A 21990-nucleotide genomic window follows, 5' to 3' on the forward strand; every position below is an offset into this window, starting at 1 on the left:
AGAAAAACAATTTCTGATTTGAAAGAGCTCCCCCTCACACACACACTATAAACAATTAACACACTATGTAAAATGATGATGTTTTGGTAGCCATACAGCAGACCAGTTGAAGAAATTACAGATGGTGACTTTAACCTCTGCTTTTATGAAATACAGGAGATCAATTAGGGTTTTCTGGAAGATTGAACATGTATTCTATTCTATTGCTAGTTTGATCACTTCAAATACTCTTTAATCTTAAATGAACAAATAACTGAGAACAGGCTATTTACACGACGCGTTGTGAGCTTGTAGATCGCCTGTTTTCAGTGCAAGACATGCTGACCTTCTGTGGAATCTAAATGACTGAAAACAGTCGCGTCGACTGAGATCTTTAATCCATGAGAATACCGTTCAGAAGTGAATAATACAGCATTTTCTTCCCTTTTTGAGGGCGGCCATAGCTGAGTGGTTAGTGAGCCCGCCTAGGGAGCCAGAGGCCCCGGTTGCCCCAGGTTCGATTCCAGGCCACGCCAGCATATGTGTCGATGAAATGAAATTTGTCCCTGAGCAAGACTCTTAACCCCTAATTGCTCACAGGTTCTCATTGGAAACAAGACCGCAAGGACTTTCATGAACGACCTGTTAACCCATTAAGACCTGGAACTGTGTCATTTTTTGATTTGAGCTAAAAAGCATTATTTTACACTTTGGGCTATTCAAAAATAGCAGATATACAAGCTCATAGCACGGCACCGAGTGCCGCGCTACGAGCTTGTAGATCTGCTATTTTTGAAAAATCGTGAAAATGTGTGCAAATCTTTGAATATATATATTTTTAAAGCGAACATTTTTAACTCAAATCGTTGCTTCTGGGGGGTCCCTGGAACAAAATATTTTGATGGGGGTCCGCGGCCAAATACATATAATTCTGGGGGCCTTGACATGAAAAAGATTGAACACCACTGATATAGAAACATACGTTTTTCAGAATACTGTTGGGATTTAGGAGACATGTAGAATCGGCTTCAGGTCTCAATGGGTTAAAAGGAATTATCCTTATCCTTATCCTTTTATTAGCCCAGAATAGCTGCTGTGGACTGTGTGGAGGAATTTATCTCACTGATGTTGGTGCAGGGACATATTATATTGACACAGGTGTGCACTGATGTTTGTACGTCCTGCATTGACACAAAGTCTCTAACGTAGATTGTAGTACGGCAGAGTTAGCGTTACATACCTGAACTGCCTGATCGTCAGCCTTGCTGGAAGCAGTTAGCACAGCGACACAGCGAGACAGGGCCTCCAACAACACCTACACACACACACACACACACACACACACACACACACACACACACACACACACACACACACACACACACACAGAAATAGATAAGTACGAAGTAAGAATGACTGTCAGAAGCGTCTCTTAGTGTTTGTTCAGTAACAGGGTAACAGGGAAAGTAACTTCAATATACAAATAAATAGTGGACATATTTAATCATTTTCTACTTTAAAAAAATGTAACAACTTCTTAAAATATATATTTTCACTCTCCCCTTATCACGAGTGAATGCCTGTGACAGAGGTAACTTCCAAAAATACTGTCAAAAAAACAACCTTAAAAAAAACCATCAAAATGCACAACTGAAATGTACAAATGTGTTGTTGCTTGTTGATCTGCTATTTCTGCTATTTTGGGAAAATGTTTGAAAACGTATGAAAATGTTTCAACGATTATGACGATTATGCAAAAATAATTGTGATTATTAGATGATGTAATAATGGCGACAGGCCCTCACCTCGATGCCGTTCTCGCGCCGCAGCTCCTCGGCGTTGAGCGCTGAACAGTTGACGGTGTGGAAGGCCAGCTCTGCGGCTGCCGGGAGGATGGGCGAGGTTTTGGAGAAGAGCGACTCGTCGCCCGTCTCCATGGTGATGGTCTTGATGAGCATGGGGTACCCGGCGTATTTATAGGGTTCCAGTTCTGTGTGTAAGAGACAAGAGAAGAAGAAGAGGTCAACCAGCGGTGGAAAAAGTAAAACATGTTTTACTTAAGTAAAAGTATCAATACTGCAATATAAAAATACTCTGTTACAAGTAAAAATCCGGAATTCAAAATGTACTTGAGTAAAAGTACAAAAGTATTGGTATCGAAATGTACTTACAGAAGTAAACGTACTCCTTATGAAGAATGTCCCATTTCACAAGTTTTCAAATGTGTAAAATCTTTTGAAAATAGCAGATCTACAAGCTCACAATGTGTCGCATCGCGACGCATTGTGAGCTTGTAGATCTGCTGTTTTCAAATGGCTGAAATGTATATAGGACTGAAGTGGTTAATGTATGTTTTGTAATAACAGTAACTAGTAACTAAATAATAGTAACTAAAGTTTTCAAATAATTGATGTGGAGTAAAAGTACAATATTTGCCTCTGAGATGTAGTGGAGTAAAAGTAAAAGTACTCAAAACTGGAAATACTCCAGTAAAGTAAAAAAAAAAAAAAAACTCAAAAGTGTACTCAAGTACAGCACTTGAGTAAATGTACTTAGTTACTTTACACCGACTTTACCACTGAGGTCAACATATTTATAAGGTTCTAGTTCTGTTTGTAAGAGACAAGAGAAGAAGTAGTCAACATATTTATAAGGTAGTTCTGTGTGTAAGAGACAAGAGAAGAAGAAGTCAACATATTTATAAGGTAGTTCTGTGTGTAAGAGACAAGAGAAGAAGAGGTCAACATATTTATAAGGTTCTAGTTCTGTCAACAGAGTTGGTATGGTTAAATGGTAATACGACTCATGACTCAATTAACACATTAACTGCCAAGACCGTAGTCCTACGGGCCGTTAAATCCAACTGTTAAGCGCCGAGACCGTAGCCCTACGGGCTGCGGTCTTTTCGCGCATGCGCGGTCCGGGTGCACTTTCGGAATTTTTTTGATCCACTTCCGTTTCCGGTTTGATGACAGGAAATAGAATTATTTGGGATCCGGTTTTCACGATCACGCCCGCTCTCGTTCTACAGACGAAACTGAAACTCAATTCTCTTCCTGTAGTTTTTTCTCCTCGCATTTCACTGTTTAACGTAATCCGCTCTAACTCAAACATGGATGCCCCGTTTGACACGTGGTTTTCACTGGGAGATACAGGGAGATCTCGCGGATGTAAACAGACTGTGTAGCGCTCAATCTTAAGGATTTTAACAAGATCTATGGCGACATGAAAAAAACAAAAAAACAACAAAAACACCTTGGCACTGGTGAGTACATTATGAGATTAGCCCTTGGCAGTGGATGTGTTAACTACATAATTTATATACCTTAGAGCTGTTGTGTGGAAATAAGGAAAACAATCTGTGTTGCCTAGAACTGGAACATTGATTGTTGGGGTCATGTGATCAGTGACATACGGAAGGTGTACTCTTTGGCCCCGCCCTCTAGGCTGCCTCATTCACTAGAATGGGGGTGTGTCTCAACTTCCAGCAGAAACAGTGTGACTTGAACATAGAGATAAGACAGAAAGTGGACCGGTGTATGTTGATAATAAGGTGATCTTCATTCACACTAGAGGGTGCAGTGAAGCAGACCTTGTTTATGTCGGTTGAAGAGGATGCTCTGGGTCTTGAGGATGAGGATGATGTTTTCGGGGTCCGGGCCGTCGATGAAGCGCGCCGACTTGGTGCAGAGGAACTCGTACGCTTTGTTGACCCTCTCAAACATGTCCTAAAAAAAAAAAAAAACAAGAAATAGCAAGTGGTTTATAACCATAGCCATCTTCACAAAACACCAATTACGTCGTATTGTCACCTAAAAAAAAGGTGTTTAACCCATTCAAACCGGGAACGCATCTGTGTCATTTTAAGTCATATACATCAGTGGTTCTCAACCAGTGGTCCGGGGACCACCAGTGGTCCTTGGGGGGGTTCCAGGGGGTCCCCAGCGACATTAGTTAACATAGCGTCACAATCATTTTAACCACTTAGCTTTGGCTATTCAAAAATAGCAGATCTACAAGCACATAGCGCGGCACCGAGTGCCGCGCTATGAGCTTGTAGATCTGCTATTTTTGAAAAATCGAGAAAATGTGTGCATAGCCTTGAATATACATATTTTTTAAAGCGAACATTTTTAACTCAAAGCTTTGCTTCTGGGGGGTCCCTGGCACAACATATTCAGATCGGGGTCCGCGGCCAAATATATATCAGTTTAGGGGTCCCTGGCATGAAAAAGGTTGAAAACCAGTGATATTCATAGATACTCACCCTGCCTTCTGGGTTCTTGTCTGGATGGTATTTCTGGGCCAGTCTGAAGTAGGCCTTCCTGATCTTACTCTCCTCGTGTCTGGAAAGAAAACATGTGTTTTGTCATTAAGGTGGATCTTTACCACTGACACAGGATCTGATACAGTGATCTCCTGTCATATTGAACATTTCATTGAAACATGGGTCCCGAGCTCGCGACCCTGACCCGACGTTTTCGGGCCGACGGAGAATGGGACATTCTGCATAATGAGTACTTTCTACTTTTGGTACTTTAAGTACATTTTGATACCAACACTTTTGTACTTTTACTCGAAGGCCGACGGAAATGTCATTGCAGCTCAAAGTGAACTTTACTCAGGTATCTAGTTCGTCACCGTCTGACCTTCCTAGCCTGTGTTGTAAAAATAAAAAAAAACTGGCGAAAATTGCTAAAACTCAAAGCTCGAAAATCGGCGAAAGTGGCCGTTTTCAAGATGTTTCTGCCATTATCTCTGGAACAGAAGGTCCAATCTGCTCAGTTCAAAGCTTGTTGGATGAGTGACTTTGAGGACATAAAGCACAGCATGACATTGCCTAGAATTGTGGTAATTGTTCGGGCCGGGCCTTAACTGTCAGGCCCGTTGAGAACTCTAATACAGTGCCCCTACAAAAGCGTTTTCACTCGTGCCCACAGGAGGGCGTCACAACCGCCAACAGTTGTTAAAGAGTCTGTCGTACAAACTCTATTTCTGTCCACAGCGTCCTTCAGTCCTGATGGCAGCAGCAGCACAACTCTGAAAACCACCCGTACAGATCAATGCTATTCCATCAGGAGAGATCATTCAGAGTATTACTACCAAAGGAGAGAGAGAGAGAGAGAGACACTCACTGTCCTTGTCCTTTGGGCAGGCTGAGGACCTCGTAGGCTTCGTCCACAGACATGGAGGGGGGCTTCTTCTCCACCTCTCTCTTCCAGGCCTCCAGAGTGTCCTTCAGAAGCTTCACCTGTGGTTGGTTACAAAGGAAGGAGCAGAGCGTTAGACCAACCCTTAATATTGTTCATTTCATAAGGAATATAATACTCGGTATTATACTCCTTACTTGTATTTATCTCTCTTTAAGAAGACTTCTGAAAACTACACAGAGATAGAGATACAAATACTGTTGAGCTGCCCTTGAGCAAGGCACAGAATACACAACTAGCTCCAGTGGAACAGCTTAAGAGTAGCAAACCTCAAAAAGGTGGACTTGTATGAATGGATAACAACAACACAACACAACAGCGCGCGCGCGCACGCACACACACACACACACACACACAATCTGGGGGTGCAACAGTTAATCGAACTAACCAATTTAATCAGAAAAATAAATAAATTGATAATCAGTAAGTTAATAAAATACTCTATTTATGATCTATCCCTATTTTTGGCATGTTATTATAGGTGAAAAGTCTACCAAAATAATCCAAAACATTTGAAGATTCCACTGTTGTGCAGCAACGTATAAAATAACTCTTTAGCACTTCATTGATTCATCTAAAAGTAATTGATATAATAAACGGCAAACTGTCTTTGTTTATTGGTGTTTTTTAATGTTGCTTTAATTGCCTGTTAGTTGTTGTTTACTGTCTCATTTTTTTTGCTGTTTTATTATGATGTACAGAACTTTGGTCAACCCTGGTTGCTTTTAAACGTGTTTTATAAATACATTTGACTTGACTAACACGACCCACAAAACCATCCTAAACGCAGGTGTAATACGTACGCCGTCTCTGATTGGCCAGCAGGGGAAGCGGGTGGTGTCACACAGGTGTCTGAGGTAGTAGATGTTACAGAACAGCTCGTTGTCCAGCTGGGGGAAGCTGACCACGGGGATGGGACAGTACTGGTACAGGGCCCGAGTGTTGCTCTGCAGCCTGGGGCTGAAGTCTGCCAGGTGAGCGGCCATCTTCTCTATCATCATACGCCTGGGGGGGGGGGGGGGGGGGGGAGGAAAGAACAACATAAACTTCCACTCAGAATTCCTACATGTCAGATTCTTATCAGGAATTATGTATCACAAGGTGCTACTTCTTTGCCAGACTTTTTTTTTTGGTATTATACGTGAAAATGTGTGCATAGCTTTGAATATATATCTTTTAAAGCGAACATTTTCAACTCAAATCTTTGCTTCTGGGGGGTCCCTGGCACAAAATATTTTCAGATAGGGGTCCGTGGCGGCCAAATGTATATCAATTTAGGGGTCCCTGGCATGAAAAGGGTTGAAAACCACTGGATGAAACAATAAGACATGTCCTAACCTCATCTCACTGCTCCAGATGGCCTCGGGCGTGTCGAACTCTCCCAGGAAGATCTCAGAGAAGCGCTCGGCCTCGTAGTTCTCCAGGTAACACACCATGGCCTCAGGCAGCACGGGGCCCAGGACGCTACGCTGCACGATGTCCTGACCTTTAGCCTGCAGAGGAGGAAGAACAACCGGCTATAGAGCTTCATGGGATCCTGGATGAATTGAATACACAGGACCACAATGGAAACAAGCCCTCACAGGCTTTTTGTGTTATCCTTTACAGCATTATTGTATGACTGTACCTCTGTAATATTAATTAAGTATTCAATCAATCAATCAATCAATCCATTAATAAGTAGGGCTGTCACGATATTAACACGTGTATAAAGTATAATAAAGTGTACTTTTACCTCCTCTGATCTGAAGGCCTGCTTGAGATGAGTATACTTTAAAAACCTGAGGAGAGACAAGAGACAGGATGTATAAGAGCCAGAAACACACCAAAAAACATGTAATGTGTGTGTGTGTGTGTGTGTGTGTGTGTGTGTGTGTGCGTGTGTGTGCGTGCATGTGAGCTGACCGGGCGACAGGCAGCACATTGGAGCCTGTGTACATCATGATGAAGTGTGCGCATGTGTGCTAGAGGTCTTCGGGTTAAGCATGTTACCCGAAATACCCGGGATCCGACCCAAACCCGGCTCGGAAACGGGTCCATTTACAAGAAGTGACTTCGGGTCTGGGACGGAACCGTTACGGTTTGTCTTGGGTCTCTGGGGTTCCGACAGTGAAATCGACGGGTACGCTAATACCCGAGTGGACCCGGCGATTGGCGGCCACAGCTGTCAATCACCCCCACCCCCCCTCTTTTTCTCCACCGGTCAGTGGGAGTCGAGCTGCCTGCGTGAGGTTTGAGTTCGGGGGGCAGTTATATCAAATATTGTTGGTTAACGTAACGCTTTGGTTAATGGTTCAAAATGGTAAAACAGTCGAGTTGTCATAGCGTGTTGTTACCGGCATCCTCTGCAAAGCACAATGGAAACTCCAAAGCCGATTATAATGTTAAACAACAGATATTAACGTGGATTATCGTCACCAATGAAGAAGGATTATACACTTCTAAAGAGAACGTGGATTAATTTTTTATTTATAAACTGTCCAATGAGCATTGACTGGGATTATGGGGCTGGCAGTGCGCAGCAACCATGGAGGCTACGTTTAGGTAAGAAAGTAACAAACACAAGTCTTATTTAACGCTGGACAACTTGTAGTAATAACTAGTTGGCAAACTATTTTGCATTCGGGCATTTCGGGGCCTCGGGTTACGTACGGATCCGGTTCTGGTATGTCACGGTTCTATACGGGTCGGGTACCTACGACAGCTCTCGGTACTGTTCGGGTCCGGAACTCAGATTTCTAATAATGGGCCGGGTCTATTCGGATACGGGTAACATTTTCGCGAGCCCATTTGGGTTAGGGTTTTTATATTGAACCCGTGAAGACCTCTAGTGTGTGTGTGTGTGTGTGTGTGTGTGTGTGTGCGCGTGCGCGTGTGCGTGTGCGTGTGCGTGTGTGTGTGTGTGTGTGTGTGCGTGTGCGTGTGCGTGTGTGCGTGTGTCTCCTCACCGGGCCACAGGCAGCACATTGGAGCCTGTGTACATCATAATGAAGAAGAAGACTCCGGTGAGGTAGAGTCTCTGCAGGTTGGGGTTGTCCTGCATCACCATGTACATGATGTTAGCCACCTTCTCCACCAGGATGGGGTCGAAGGTCAGCAGCAGCTGGACGACACAAACACAGTGTTACATAAAGGGAGCAGAAACCTCAAGCAGGTCTACATGATGTTTAGCTGTGAAACATTTTAACAACACATATTGTATGGGGGGGAGGGGGGGGGCTGGCAAAAAATATTTTCAGATGGGGGGGGTATGCGGACAAATACATATTAATCTGGGGGTCCTTGCCATGAAAATGTTGAATTGGTTAAAGGCGTATACAATAATAACTAGAAAAAGTGCTCCTCGGAGCACAAGTCTCCGCCAGGTCAGGTAGGTTATTATGGCCACCTGGTGGCGCTATAATAGGCCAATGTGAAAAGGGTGCAGATCCGTCTTGATCACATGACTATAAAGATCATGTGTTCCGATTTGCGTGAAATTTGGATCAAATCTGAAGGCTTAATATCCAAAAAATTGTCTGCCTCCTGGTGGCGCTATAAAAGGAAAATGTGAAAAATGCAGGGCAAATGTTTTTCCTTGGCCTCTAGAGAGTGTGCATACAAAGTTTTACACTGATCGGTGCAGTTATAGGTAAAAACACGAACTCGGCCTGTTACAGCGCCACCATGAGGCTGATTTGAACATTTTCAAATGGCATTTCTTCCTCGGCCTAATGGGAATGTGTGTGCAAAATTTCACAGAAATTGCATGCTGTGTTCATGATTTGAGGCATTTTGTTCGAAGCGGAGTACTCCTGCAAACTTTGAAAGACAATTTTTGCCAATCAGGATGGAATATGAAAAATCTGAAATGAGCCGTTTCTTTTAATGACTATAGAGATACTGTGTACCGATTTGGGTGATTTTTGGCCAAAATCTGTAGGAGTACTGTCAAAAAATGTGTTTTGCAAAAAGCGGCCTCCTGGTGGCGCTATAACAGGCCGATGTGAAAAATTTGGGGCAGAGGTTCTGCACTGGCATCCAGGGAGTGTGTGTGCACAGTTTCTCTGCGATCAAGCCAACGGTGCCAGAGATTAGCTGTACACAAAATGACAGAATGACGGACGGACGGACGGACACACAGACGGACGGACGGACGGACGGACAGGGGTGAAAACATACTCTCGCCATGCCTTTCGGCCTGGTGGAGACAATAACACAATGAGGGGGGTCTCACCTGGACAATGTGAGGAAGACATGTGTTGTCACTGATCAGCCTCTTGATCTTAGGTAGAGGACGGATTATAGCATTGTCCTGATCCCTGGATAACACAAAGACATTATGATCATATATACTGTACGCAATATATACACTGTGTGTGTGTGTGTGTGTGTGTGTGTGTGTGTGTGTGTGTGTGTGTGTGTGTGTGTGTGTGTGTACTAGTACTCTAGTGTGTACCTGCTGGGATAGTAGGAGCACATGGTGATCAGCATGTTGAGGATGAGGGTTGCCAGGTCTGACTCGTTCATCACAGCCTGCCCGCTGGCCAGGAGACACCACTTCAGCTGAGGGATGGCCTGCAGGGGGCGCCAGCCGTCCATGCCCTGGGCCCAGCACCGCGTCTTGGCCGTCAGCACGCCCGTGCTCCAGAACTCCTGCATCTGGAAAAAGGAACAAACCACAGTTTTTGTTCATAATCAGACATAATCAGTGCAAAACTTCCGCCACACCTTGGATTTAAAGTCTAAAAGCTCGGCGCCGATGGCCTAGAGAGCAAAGGGTTCACAAACGTTTCAGGCCGCCACCCCCCAAAATAATCATATTTGACAAGCATAGAGCACCGAAGTCTGACGTCATTTACACATCCTACCTGGGTTGCGTTTTTTCCCCCCCCCGTTCTGAATTCCCATAGACGTGTTTAATATCACGTCAAATAAGAACTGTGTTCCAAAAATAAACAAATGACCCCGGCGGTTTGACTCTTATGGATATGAAGCATCAACTGACGGTGAAAAAACGCTAATGTTACTTCCGAAAAATTAGTTACATTTTCCCCAGAAACAGACTGTATCAAATATAAGTGACTGACTATCATAAACGATACAGAACCTCCTCCCTGACAATATCGCCGAGACAGTTTGTTTATTTTTGTACCACAATTCTTATATGAGACGATTCTAAGATGACCCAATGTTATTCTCCATAGAGAAATGACTTTACGAACCAGAGGATGAACGAGTGACGTCAGGACTTCTATAGAGCATCGCAGTTCCCGCCCACTTCCTGGTTCCACTTCAAAATACTCAATGCATTTTTCCCATTGACATTTCCAAAAAAATATATATAAATTATTTTAAGCCTAGAATCAAGCCATCCAGGGTCCTGGTGAATCATGACCATAAAAATCTTTTTTCTGTGATTTTATGATTTTATATTTAATTATATGATATACTATATTTAATAAATACCCTTTGTTTTGCCGTTTTCAAAAATGTTTTTTCACAGAATCAAACGTTCTATGGTCATGATTCACCAGGACCCTGGATGGCTTGATTCTAGGCTTAAAATAATTGATATCAATATTTTCGGAAATGTCAATGGGAAAAATGCATTGAGTATTTTGCAGTGGAACACGGAAGTGGCCGCAACTGCGATGCTCTATACTCTATTTGGAATTTTAGCCCCATAAAAATCTTGCATTTTTAACCTGAGGGGATATCTGTAATCTAATCACGGGTGCTGCATAGTTAGTCTGTAGTCAACACGTAGACTGGGTTCACACTGCGCTGCAGCGGACATGAAACGTCAGAGACCGTCCGGCTTTTATTTATTTTTTGGCTGATGGTGCGTTCAAGGCGCCTCGGAAACACAGGATAGGATGAAATACAACATGACAAACCGATGTAACCATGGAAATCTGGCACTCTCTTGAACAAAGTCATACTGTGAGGGAGCGCCGTTCAAAAACGCCAGAATGAACGCGTTCACAATAACGTTCATCTAGCGGAAATACAGTACGTTCAGTTCACGTTCGCCCAAAACATGAACGAGTTCATTGAACGATAGTTCATTGAACGATAGTTCATTGAACGATAGTTCATTGAACGCGTTCAGGCACAACACTGCTTACGTGCAAAAAAAATTATTAAAAAAAAATGAAAAATAAATTGGGAGAACATGCAGATGTGTGAAATGGAAGACATACTACATACATACCTCCTCAAAACTGAAGGGACCTCTCCTCTCTTTGTCGGCGTTGCCAAAGTACCACTCCTTCTCGCTCTCCCTCTTCATGTCGGGGGAGGCCTCCAGAACGTTGCTCTGTGGAGAGACGCAACACAAGCAGCACAGCTTTCATCATCCAGCCTCAATCACAACACACTGACACCTTAGAAGGCAGATCTGTGGGTCCTTTTAAAATGCATGGAGCAGATGCAGACCTAGAGAGACCCGTCTTTTAGAACATGTTGTTCTGAGGAACACCACTTGATTTGCAGTGGTGTAAAAGTAACTAAGCACATGTACTCAAGTACTGTACTTAAGTATAATTTTGAGGTATTTGATGCCCGGGTGTTTTGTGAATCAAGTGACGGGGGAATTCCCTTGCAGTCCTGTTCAAGCCATGTAATAACAGAATGTAGTGTAGTGGTTTGAGTTCTCAAATTCTGCCCGAACCCTAACCGACGTTTTCGGGCCGAGCCTGGCCCAAAACTTATGCTAATTAGTCGGGCCCGGCCGAGCCTCGGGTTCCGTGAAGACCTTCCTAGCCCGTGTTATTAAAGAAAAACGGGCGGCAATGGCTATAACTCAATCAAAAATCGGCGATCGAAAGTGGCCGAAAGTGGCCGTTTTCAAGATGGTTTGGCCATTATTTCTGGAACAGAAGGTTCAATCTGCTCAGTTCAAAGCTTGTTGGATGCGTGACTTTGAGGACATTAAGCACATAATGACGGGTTTTCGGGCCTAAAAGTATGGTAATTGTAAGTGTGTTTTACCTGTAGCGGTACAGTGTGTTTTACCTGTAGCGGTACAGTGTGTTTTACCTGTAGCGGTACAGTGTGTTTACCTGTAGCGGTACAGTGTGTTTACCTGTAGCGGTACAGTGTGTTTACCTGTAGCGGTACAGTGTGTTTACCTGTAGCGGTACAGTGTGTTTACCTGTAGCGGTACAGTGTGTTTACCTGTAGCGGTACAGTGTGTTTACCTGTAGCGGTACAGTGTGTTTTACCTGTAGCGGTACAGTGTGTTTACCTGTAGCGGTACAGTGTGTTTACCTGTAGCGGTACAGTGTGTTTACCTGTAGCGGTACAGTGTGTTTACCTGTAGCGGTACAGTGTGTTTACCTGTAGCGGTACAGTGTGTTTACCTGTAGCGGTACAGTGTGTTTACCTGTAGCGGTACAGTGTGTTTACCTGTAGCGGTACAGTGTGTTTACCTGTAGCGGTACAGTGTGTTTACCTGTAGCGGTACAGTGTGTTTACCTGTAGCGGTACAGTGTGTTTACCTGTAGTGGTACAGTGTGTTTTACCTGTAGCGGTACAGTGGCTCTACTGGTGTGCAGGTGGGCCATGGTCAGGAGGTCCACCAGGATACGAACCCCGTTAGAGTCCATCACCTCCCTCACGTTTTTCTGCACAAAGATATTGAAGATATCAACCGTGAACAACAACAAAAACCAAGAAGTATAGCGCTGCATAACGGGCAGAAACCTCTTATCTCCAATATTCTAACTTCTTGAGTTTTGTGTAAATTAACACCCTACTTAACGATCATACAACAGCATCAGGGACGTGCTGGGAACCTAATTCAGCCTGGAACCTCAGAAAGAAAGGCCCGTAAGGAATTTATTTTGCCTCCGGTCGCGCGCCGAGGTCCGAAATACTAACCGATGAGCGGTATATTTTCATTTATTATTATTCATTATTATTATTAATAAACAATGAAAAATGTACAAAATACTGGAGGTAATGTGGGCCGATACTGCTCAAGGATTGGCCATTTCAGATGAGAGACAAGCCAGTGGGCCAATGACATGAGTTATATTTACTTTGTAGGCCCAGACCCACAAAGTGGAGGGAAAAAAAAGTTTAAAAATATATATATACATATATAAATATATATATATATATATATTTCTTTTTTAAACGGCTGGCCTGGTCGGCCTGGAATGGAGCGGCCGTTCGGGAATTGTCCCAGATTTCCCCGAGGCAGCACGTCCCTGACACAGCGTCACAGAAAAGCATCAACAGCAGCAGATCTTGAAGCTTGAAACGTGGCATGAAGCCGTGCGTTTTGAGCTTGTAGATCTGCTGCTGTTGATATTTCTGAATTTGAATCCTGAAAACTTAACAGTTTTGGACAGGTTTCCACCCTGTGTGTTATGAAGAGATGCTCCTCAGAAACATAAACTGTACAGATCAGTGGGAGAAGTGTATAAATATGGATTATTTCCGCCATTAACTCACCTTGTTGAGAATGAGTTTGTTCAGGAACAGGATGAGTCTGTCTCGTTCCAGCCTGTCTGTACACTGGAAACACAAGAGGAGATGTTCAACATGAGGGCAAAACGGTGTCAGAGAGGACCCCTTTTGAACCGGGGTTGCAAAAGGGGCCTTGAATATAAAGTTAAGACTTGTTAAAGCATTTTCAGCCAATTGATTTCTATTATCTACAAGTACAATGTCTTGTGAAATGTGATATATAACCATAATGTCATTATAAACTACTACAAGTCACACTGTTTCAGCTGGAAGAGAAATTCCCCATTCTAGTGACTGCAGCAGCCTAGAGGGCGGAGACAAAGAGGACACCAGCCGTATGTCACTGATCACATGACCCCAACAATCAATTCACCAATTCTAGGCAACATTTCTTATTTCCACACAACAGCTCTAAGACATGGTTCATGGTGAATGACATGGTTCAATGTTGAAAATGAGTGGTATTCCCCTTTAACTACTCTGTTTCGACAGTACAGTAAGTACAGTACTTAAGAACAATTTTGAGGTATTTGTACTTTATTGAGTATTTCCAATTTCCAATATTTTTACTTCTAGTCCACTACATATCGGGTCCAAATATTGTACTTTTACTCCACTACATTTATTTGAAAACCTTAGTTACTAGTTACTTAGTAGATTTTGATTATTATTACAAAACATACACTAACCACTTCAGCCCTATTTACATTTTGGCCATTTGAAAATAGCAGATCTACAAGCTCGCATTGTGAGCTTGTAGATCTGCTATTTTCAAAAGATTTTCATACATTTGAAAACTCGTGAAATGGGACATTCTGCATAATGAGTACCGGTACTTACTACTTTTGGTACTTTAAGTACATTTTGATGCCAATACTTTTGCACTTTTACTCAGGTAAATTTTGAATTCCGGACTTTTACTTGTAACAGAGTATTTCTACATTGCAGTATTGATACTTTTACTTAAAGGGGAATTTTGGACTAAAGTTTTCTTACCTTTTCTATGACGTTATGATATCTTAGGATGAATGGTACAGTAGAACATTTTCATAACTCCACCCCTGAGCCGCCACAGCTTAAAAGGTGCGCGGATAGGCCTTAGGTTAGATCACATATTTTAATAGCTTTTTTTTTTTTTTTTTTTTGATCTGACGTTCATAGTGACAGAACACTGTCCCAAAAAAAAAAAAAAAAAAAAAAAAAACAGAAGTCTCACTAGACGAGATTGAAATCTCGAGATTTCAATCTCGTCTAGCGAGACTTGTTTTTTTTTTTTTTTTTTTTTTTTGGTTGCATAGTGTTCTGTCACTATGAACGTCAGATCTCACCATTTTTTTTTTTTTTTAAAGCTATTAAAATATGTGATCTAACCTAAGGCCTATCCGCGCACCTTTTAAACTGTGGCGGCTCAGGTGTGGAGTTATGACATTTTTCTACTGTACCATGCATCCTAAGATATCATAACGTCATAGAAAAGGTAAGAAAACTTTAGTCCAAAATTCTCCTTTAAGTAAAACATTTGAGTAATTTTTCCACCACTGGTGAAAATGCGCTGGGTGAGCAACAAGTGGATGGGCGGAGATCTCCGGTGCCCTCTCTATTATAATGTTTAACTCTATGGGTCCCAACCCACTGCTACTACTCACCCGGTCCAGCATGCCCACGATGTACTTGGTGTCGGTGAAGGGGCCGATCTCCTCGCAGCACTTCCCGTAGACGATGGCGAGGGCCTGCAGGCACAGGCACTTCATGGTGACCTTGGGCGTGAGCAGAAAGCGGTGGTAGAGCTCGTTGAAGAACTCGTACCTTAGAGAAACGTGGGAAAAAACACAAAATGGGGAAAACATTAGGCTAAGAGATCAACGGACAAAATCTGCACCGCTAATCTGGTTGATACTGCACTAAGTAGAGCCTGTCAACGACTATTACATAATGGCAATTATTTGAAATAGTCGCAATATTTTTTGCACGATAATCATCGTTTCCACGTTGAGAAAAGGTTTATAAATTTAGAAAAAAATTCAAAAAAATGTGTAAATAGCAGATCTACAAGCTCACAAAGGGTTGTGATGCGACGCGTTGTGAGCTTACAGATCGGCTATTTACACTACTTAGTAACAAACTTTGAGTGTTTAAAATGTTAAATATGGCATATTTTGATTATTGGTAACGGTCATGTCATTTTTTTTGTGTATTTATGTTTACTAAAAGCCCCACAATTAAATTGTTAATTGCAAATATTTGTATGACAATCAATGGTGGAGTAAACTGTCAAAATGGTGACGGCCCTAGCGCTAAGAGCTGTGGTCTTACGATCTCTTGATGGCGCTGGACTCGTCGCTCTCGTCCTCCTCCAGCAGCAGACGCAGGTAATAATCCCCGATCTTTATCTCTTCTGAGAGGCAATCGTACCGAACCTGCAGAGACCAACATGACCACAACATTATTAACCCATTAAGACCGGACCTGCAGAGACCAACATGTCAACAACATTATGACACTTTATCTTTATCTCTTCTGAAAGGCATTCGTACCGAACCTGCAGAGACCAACATGACCACAACATTATTAACCCATTAAGACCGAACCTGCAGAGACCAACATGACCACAACATTATGACACTTTATCTTTATCTCTTCTGAGAGGCAATCGTACCGAACCTGCAGAGACCAACATGACCACAACATTATGACACTTTATCTTTATCTCTTCTGAGAGGCATTCGTACCGGACCTGCAGAGACCAACATGTCCACAACATTATTAACCCATTAAGACCGGACCTGCAGAGACCAACATGTCCACAACATTATGACACTTTCACCCTGGTATACAAGACAAAAACTATGGGTTCATAATCCATCCACTATTTTGAGCATGCCATTACAGGCTAAAATGTTCAGAAAAAAAATAAGAAATAGAGTAAATAGACGATCTACAAGCTCACAACGCGTCGCATCGCGACACATTGAGAGCTTGTGGATCCGCTATTTTCACTATTTTTGAACGACACCATTGTGCGACAAAGTATAAATCGAGCTTCAATGGTTAACCGATTCGTTGATGTATAACTATTTTTACATTTTTCGATTGTTATGATTCATTGAAAATATAATTGCTGGAATAATCGCTACAAAAATATTCGAGAGTTGCTAAACCGTAGAATGTGATCCGTTTAGTGTTGATTTTGACAGCAATTTTTTTTTTAATCAAATTCCATTTAGTTTTAGTAATATTTTAGTCATCTGAAATGTCTTACAGTTAGTCTAGATTTAGTCAACTAAATATCATAACATTATAGTCGACTAAATCTACAGTTGATTTAGTCGACTATAATGCGTTTTGGCCGTACCTTGATGACGTCGTAATGGCTGCTTTTACACTTGGTTGCATGCTGAAAATAGCCGATCTACAAGCTCACAACGTGACGCAGCGCGACGCGTTGTGAGCTTGTAGATCGGCTATTTTCAGAGCGCAACACCCGAGCGCAACCAAACATAAAAATGACTTGTCTTTTAGTTCTACTGGATCTCTTCTCCACTAGATCCCTCACTAACATTTTAGTCTAGTTTTTATTTGTTGACGAAATTGTCAATATATTTAGACTCCGTTTTAGTCATCGTAGCTTAGTTTTCATTTAGTTAGGTGTCGACGAACATTTTTCGTCATAGTTTTAGTCGACGAAATCAACACTGGATCCGATTGGATCACGGTGAGTGGTGAGCCCCTGACCTCGAACTCCTGGTGGTTCCAGGAGATGACGGAGGCGCTGCCCAGCTCCCGGTCCACGCTGAAGGAGCGCATCTCGCCCTCCAGGGCGTCTCGAAGCTCCTCCCGGGTCTTCAGGTTCCAGATGAGGTTGGAGCGCGCGTGGTCCATCTGGAATCTGGACCGGCAGAGAAGGATGTGACTTAGTTAGTACAGTGGTTTCTACAACTACACGGGCGACGGACGGACCTATAGATCTATACGCTCACAAACGTGCCGCGATGCGACGTGTTGTGAGCTTGCAGATCGCCTATATTTTCAAATAGCCTAGGTATAAAATAGGGCTAAAGTGGTGTTTTAAAATATAATAATTTATATCTGCAAAGTAACTTAAGTTTTCAAATAACTGTAGTGGAGTAAAAGCACAATATTTCCCTCTGAGATGTAGTGGAGTAGAAGTAAAAGTACTGACAATTGGAAAAACTCTGGTAAAGTAAAAGTAACTCAAAATTGTAATTAAGTACAGTACTTGAGTAAATGTACTTTACACCACTGGTCATACGTGTACCTGTAGTAGAAGAGCTCCCAGTTGGACTCTATCTTGATCCTCTGTCTTCTCTTCCTCAGGATCACAGGCTTTTGGTTGGGGTTCTGGAATTCAACCACAACATGCATGCAGACAGATCATTAATTAATGCCTGTTCTGAAACAGGACCTTATTATATCGATTCATTGTGATTAACACATTCAATGCAGGAACGTATCTGTGTCATTTTAAGATTTATTTGGGCTATGTAAAAATAGCAGATCTACAAGCTCGTAGCGCAGCACTCTGTGCCGCGCTACGAGCTTGTAGATCTGCTATTTGTTTGGTTTTTGAAAAAAACATGAAAATGTGTGCAAATCTTTGAATATGAATGTTTTTTAAAGCAAACCTTTTTAACTCAAATCTTTGCTTCTGTGGGATTCTACATAATGTCTTCTAAATCCTAAAAAACTGTTTAAAAAAATAATAATACTATATCAATGGTTCTCAAAGGACCACCCAAAGTGATGTGTATTTGCCCCCCAATGTCAAAATATTTTGTTCCAGGGACCCCCAGAAGCAATAATGTGTACAGAGCCCTGGAGTGGCTGTTGAACGGGAAAAAAAATAATAATAATAAAATGTGTTTTTCGATCAACGGCCACTCCAGGGCTCAGTAGATTTGAGTTAAACATGTACATATATATTCAAAGATTTGCACATATTTTCACACAAAAAAAATAAAAAAAATAACAGATCTACAGGCTCATAGCGTGGCACTCGGTGCCGCACTACGAGCTTGTAGATCTGCTATTTTTGAATAGCCCAAAGAAATCTTGAAATGAGAAACATGCGTTCCGGGATTGAATTTGGCTAATAAATGCCCATTCTGCATAATAACGACACAGGGCCTTATTATAAATGATTCATTGTGATTAACACAACATGTTAATGATGTGACCAACACTTAACACAGAACAACATGAGCCCCAGACATCACACAAGGTACACCAGATAGCATGATGTGATTCTATTACAATGTAAACAAAGCATGTTTTTTGTTTGTTTTAAATCAATGGCATACTGTACATAAGCACAATGTTAGAATCCAGGGACAGACACAATAACACCAGAAACATAACACAATGTGGTTATTACACCAACATAGAAACATATATAAAAAAATAAAAGAGCCTCACAAAACATAAATGCCAAGGGGGGGGGGGGGGGGGGGTCCTACATATGGGTGCATTCTTTAATCATCGCCACTGATTTGATGCTAAATGTGTACTTTGATCACCAAGTGTCATTAACCTATTATAGTTAGTAGTTCACCCTAAAAATGACCTTTTTTCCTATGTATCAGTCACTCCATGGAGACTTGAATTAATGGATATGTTTTAGTTTTTGTCTCATTCCTAAGACAATAATGTGATGACCAGTGGACCGGTAGGCAGTGGTTCAGGTAGGAGACACAAAGGAGACTCTTTGTGTCTCCTACCGGAACCTCTGCCGGTCATCACATTATTGTCTTAGGAATGAGACACAAACTAAAACATGTCCATGAATTCAAGTCTCCATGGGGTGACTAATACATAGGGAAAAAATGTCATTTTGGGGGTGAACTATCCCTTTAAGACCGGGAAAGCGCCTGTGTCATTTTAGATTTGAGCTAACAGTGGTTTAGAACAGTGGTTCTCAAAAATAGCAGATCTACAAGCTCGCAGCGTGGCACGAAGTGCTTGTACATCAGCTATTTTTGAACATTTTTGGAAAAAAAAGTGAAGGTGTTTGAATAGTTTTTGAATTTCTTTATCACAAATCTTCTGATTTAGAAGGCGTTTGTAGAATGGGCCTCAGGTCTTTATGGGTTAAAAAATGTAATAATGAAAAAGCCATGCGTACAATGAAACGCTTTTTCTGCTTCATAATTACTGAGTCATGTATGTTATCTTCACATCTGAAGCTGATTAGAATTAGAGAACGCACCCAGTGTGTGTGTGTGTGTGTGTGTGTGTGTGTGTGTGTGTGTGTGTGTGTGTGTGTGTGTGTGTGTGTGTGTGTGTGTGTGCGTTAGATTAGAGTGTGGAGGAGGGGGGGGGCGGGGTCAGTAACAGACCAGATGGATCCCATTGGTCCGTAGACTACTTACCAGGTTATTTCTGTCCTGCTGCATTGATTGACAGCAGAGAAAACCACACAAAAGACAAGAGGAGGGCGGGACAAAGACAACACAGAGAGGTTATTGTTCCTTTGGATCAAAGAGCGACGGATCGCAATAAAAAGAGTCACTCAAAATACTGATGCAAAAAAAAAATAAAAAAATAAAACACATTTAGTCTATAACGCCAACAAGATCATCACATGACTTTGATTCTTGTTTTTTTTTTCTCTACGCATGCTAATAAACGCAAACTAATCAATTGACCAATAACATTGTCATATTTCTTGACATCAAAACACATCATTATAACCCTTCAGAGTTATTTTGGTAAAAGACGTTCCCACCTCCCAGCACAGACTAATAATTCAGTAAGTATCTCTGTGGTGTAAAGGGCAGCAAATATCAACATGTTTGCCTTTGATTAGTATAATTAATGTAAGTTACATATTCTCAAAATGATTATCAATTATTGATGGAGGAAGATCAGCCATTTTGGAGCAAAGTCAAATGACAGAAGTGTTCAGAACTGGAGAGGAAGCAAAGAGAAGCTTGTTGAGGACATGAAATTAGATCTCGTTGCTGTCGGGCACAAACCTCTTATCTCTCTTTTTGTGTTTTTTTCCCCCGCAAATTAACCCATTCAATCCGAGAACAAATCTCTGCAATTATTTGGCTATTCAAAAACAGCAGATCTACAACTTGTAGATCTGCTATTTTTGAAAAATCGTGAACATTTGTGCAAATATTTGAATATATGTCCCTGGGGACCATCAGAAGCAAATGTTTGAGTTACAAATGTTCGCTTAAAAAATAATACATATTCAAAGATTTGCACTTATTTTCACGATTTTTCCAAAATAGCAGATCTACAAGCTCATAGTGCGGCAGCCGCATTATGAGCTTGTAGATCTGCTATTTTTGAATAGCCCAAAGAAATCTAAAGTGACACAGACTCGTTTCCCGGATTGAATGGCTTAACGGCAAAAGTAGCAGAATTCACAAGCTCAAAACGCACTTTTTGAGCTTGTGTATTCTGCTACTTTTGCCGTTTCGGATTTGAATCCTGAAAAGTATAACACAGTTTTGGGACATATGAGCTTTCCACCCGACAGAGACGATCTGCTTTATTTGGAGAGTGGATTTGATTTCAGTGAAAAGCCGGAAAGCATGAAGCCTTCTGTTGAGTGACCTGGTCCTCAAAAATAACACCTTTATCTGAAATATAATGTCAGAGCTCAAAAACAATGCATAGCATAAAATACATCTTGCAATAGTCAACAGCAGGGGGGTGGGGGGGGGGGGGGGGTCTTTAAGCATGGAAGCTGGTCACTGCTAGCCATGCTGAGGAACTGCAAAGGTTCAAGTGATCCGAGTTATATTATCAAGTGTGCTTCAGGATGCTGCAGTACCGCCTAGCGCCAGCAGGAGGAGGAGCAAGAGACACATTTTATCAGTGGTGGAAAGTAGCATTTAAGTAAAATAAGTACATTTGCTTAAGTACTGTACTTAAGTACAATTTTGAGGTATTTGTAATTTACCGGAGAATTTCCAATTGTCAATACTTTTACTTCTACTCCACTACATCTCAGGCAAATATTGTACTATTAATCCACTACAATTATTTTAAAACTTTAGTTACTAGTTACTTTGTAGATTTAGATTATTATTACAAAACATACATTAACCACTTCAGCCCTATATACATTTCGGCCATTTGAAAATAGCCGAAGAGCCGATCTACAAGCTCACAATGCGTCGCGATGCGACGCATTGTGAGCTTGTAGATCTGCTATTTTCAAAAGATTTGTATACGTTGGAAAACTTGTGAAATGGGACATTCTGCATAATGAGTACTTTTACTTTTAACTTTTTGATACCAATACTTTTGTACTTCTACTCAAGTCAATTTTGAATTCCGGACTTTTACTTGTAATAGATTACTT

At 41.7% G+C, this 21990-nt stretch overlaps 1 protein-coding gene across 1 annotated transcript in view; it reads right to left on the minus strand.

Annotated features, from left to right (window-relative positions):
* The window catches only part of LOC308077338 (dnaJ homolog subfamily C member 13-like), a 107424-nt gene that overhangs the window by 31733 nt on the left and 53701 nt on the right, over positions 1 to 21990 (minus strand). The window contains 19 exon segments of the mRNA XM_080417985.1: positions 1220 to 1294; positions 1785 to 1969; positions 3572 to 3707; positions 4247 to 4325; positions 5115 to 5230; positions 5993 to 6194; positions 6528 to 6682; positions 6925 to 6970; positions 8138 to 8292; positions 9406 to 9490; positions 9628 to 9830; positions 11386 to 11490; positions 12698 to 12799; positions 13635 to 13697; positions 15296 to 15455; positions 15963 to 16066; positions 17382 to 17535; positions 17926 to 18008; positions 20036 to 20053. Of these exon segments, the coding sequence (XP_080274111.1) occupies positions 1220 to 1294; positions 1785 to 1969; positions 3572 to 3707; positions 4247 to 4325; positions 5115 to 5230; positions 5993 to 6194; positions 6528 to 6682; positions 6925 to 6970; positions 8138 to 8292; positions 9406 to 9490; positions 9628 to 9830; positions 11386 to 11490; positions 12698 to 12799; positions 13635 to 13697; positions 15296 to 15455; positions 15963 to 16066; positions 17382 to 17535; positions 17926 to 18008; positions 20036 to 20053 (2226 nt within the window).

Source organism: Gymnoscopelus braueri, assembly GCF_963280865.1.
Source record: "Gymnoscopelus braueri genome assembly, chromosome: 21".
NCBI classification, from domain to species: domain Eukaryota; kingdom Metazoa; phylum Chordata; class Actinopteri; order Myctophiformes; family Myctophidae; genus Gymnoscopelus; species Gymnoscopelus braueri.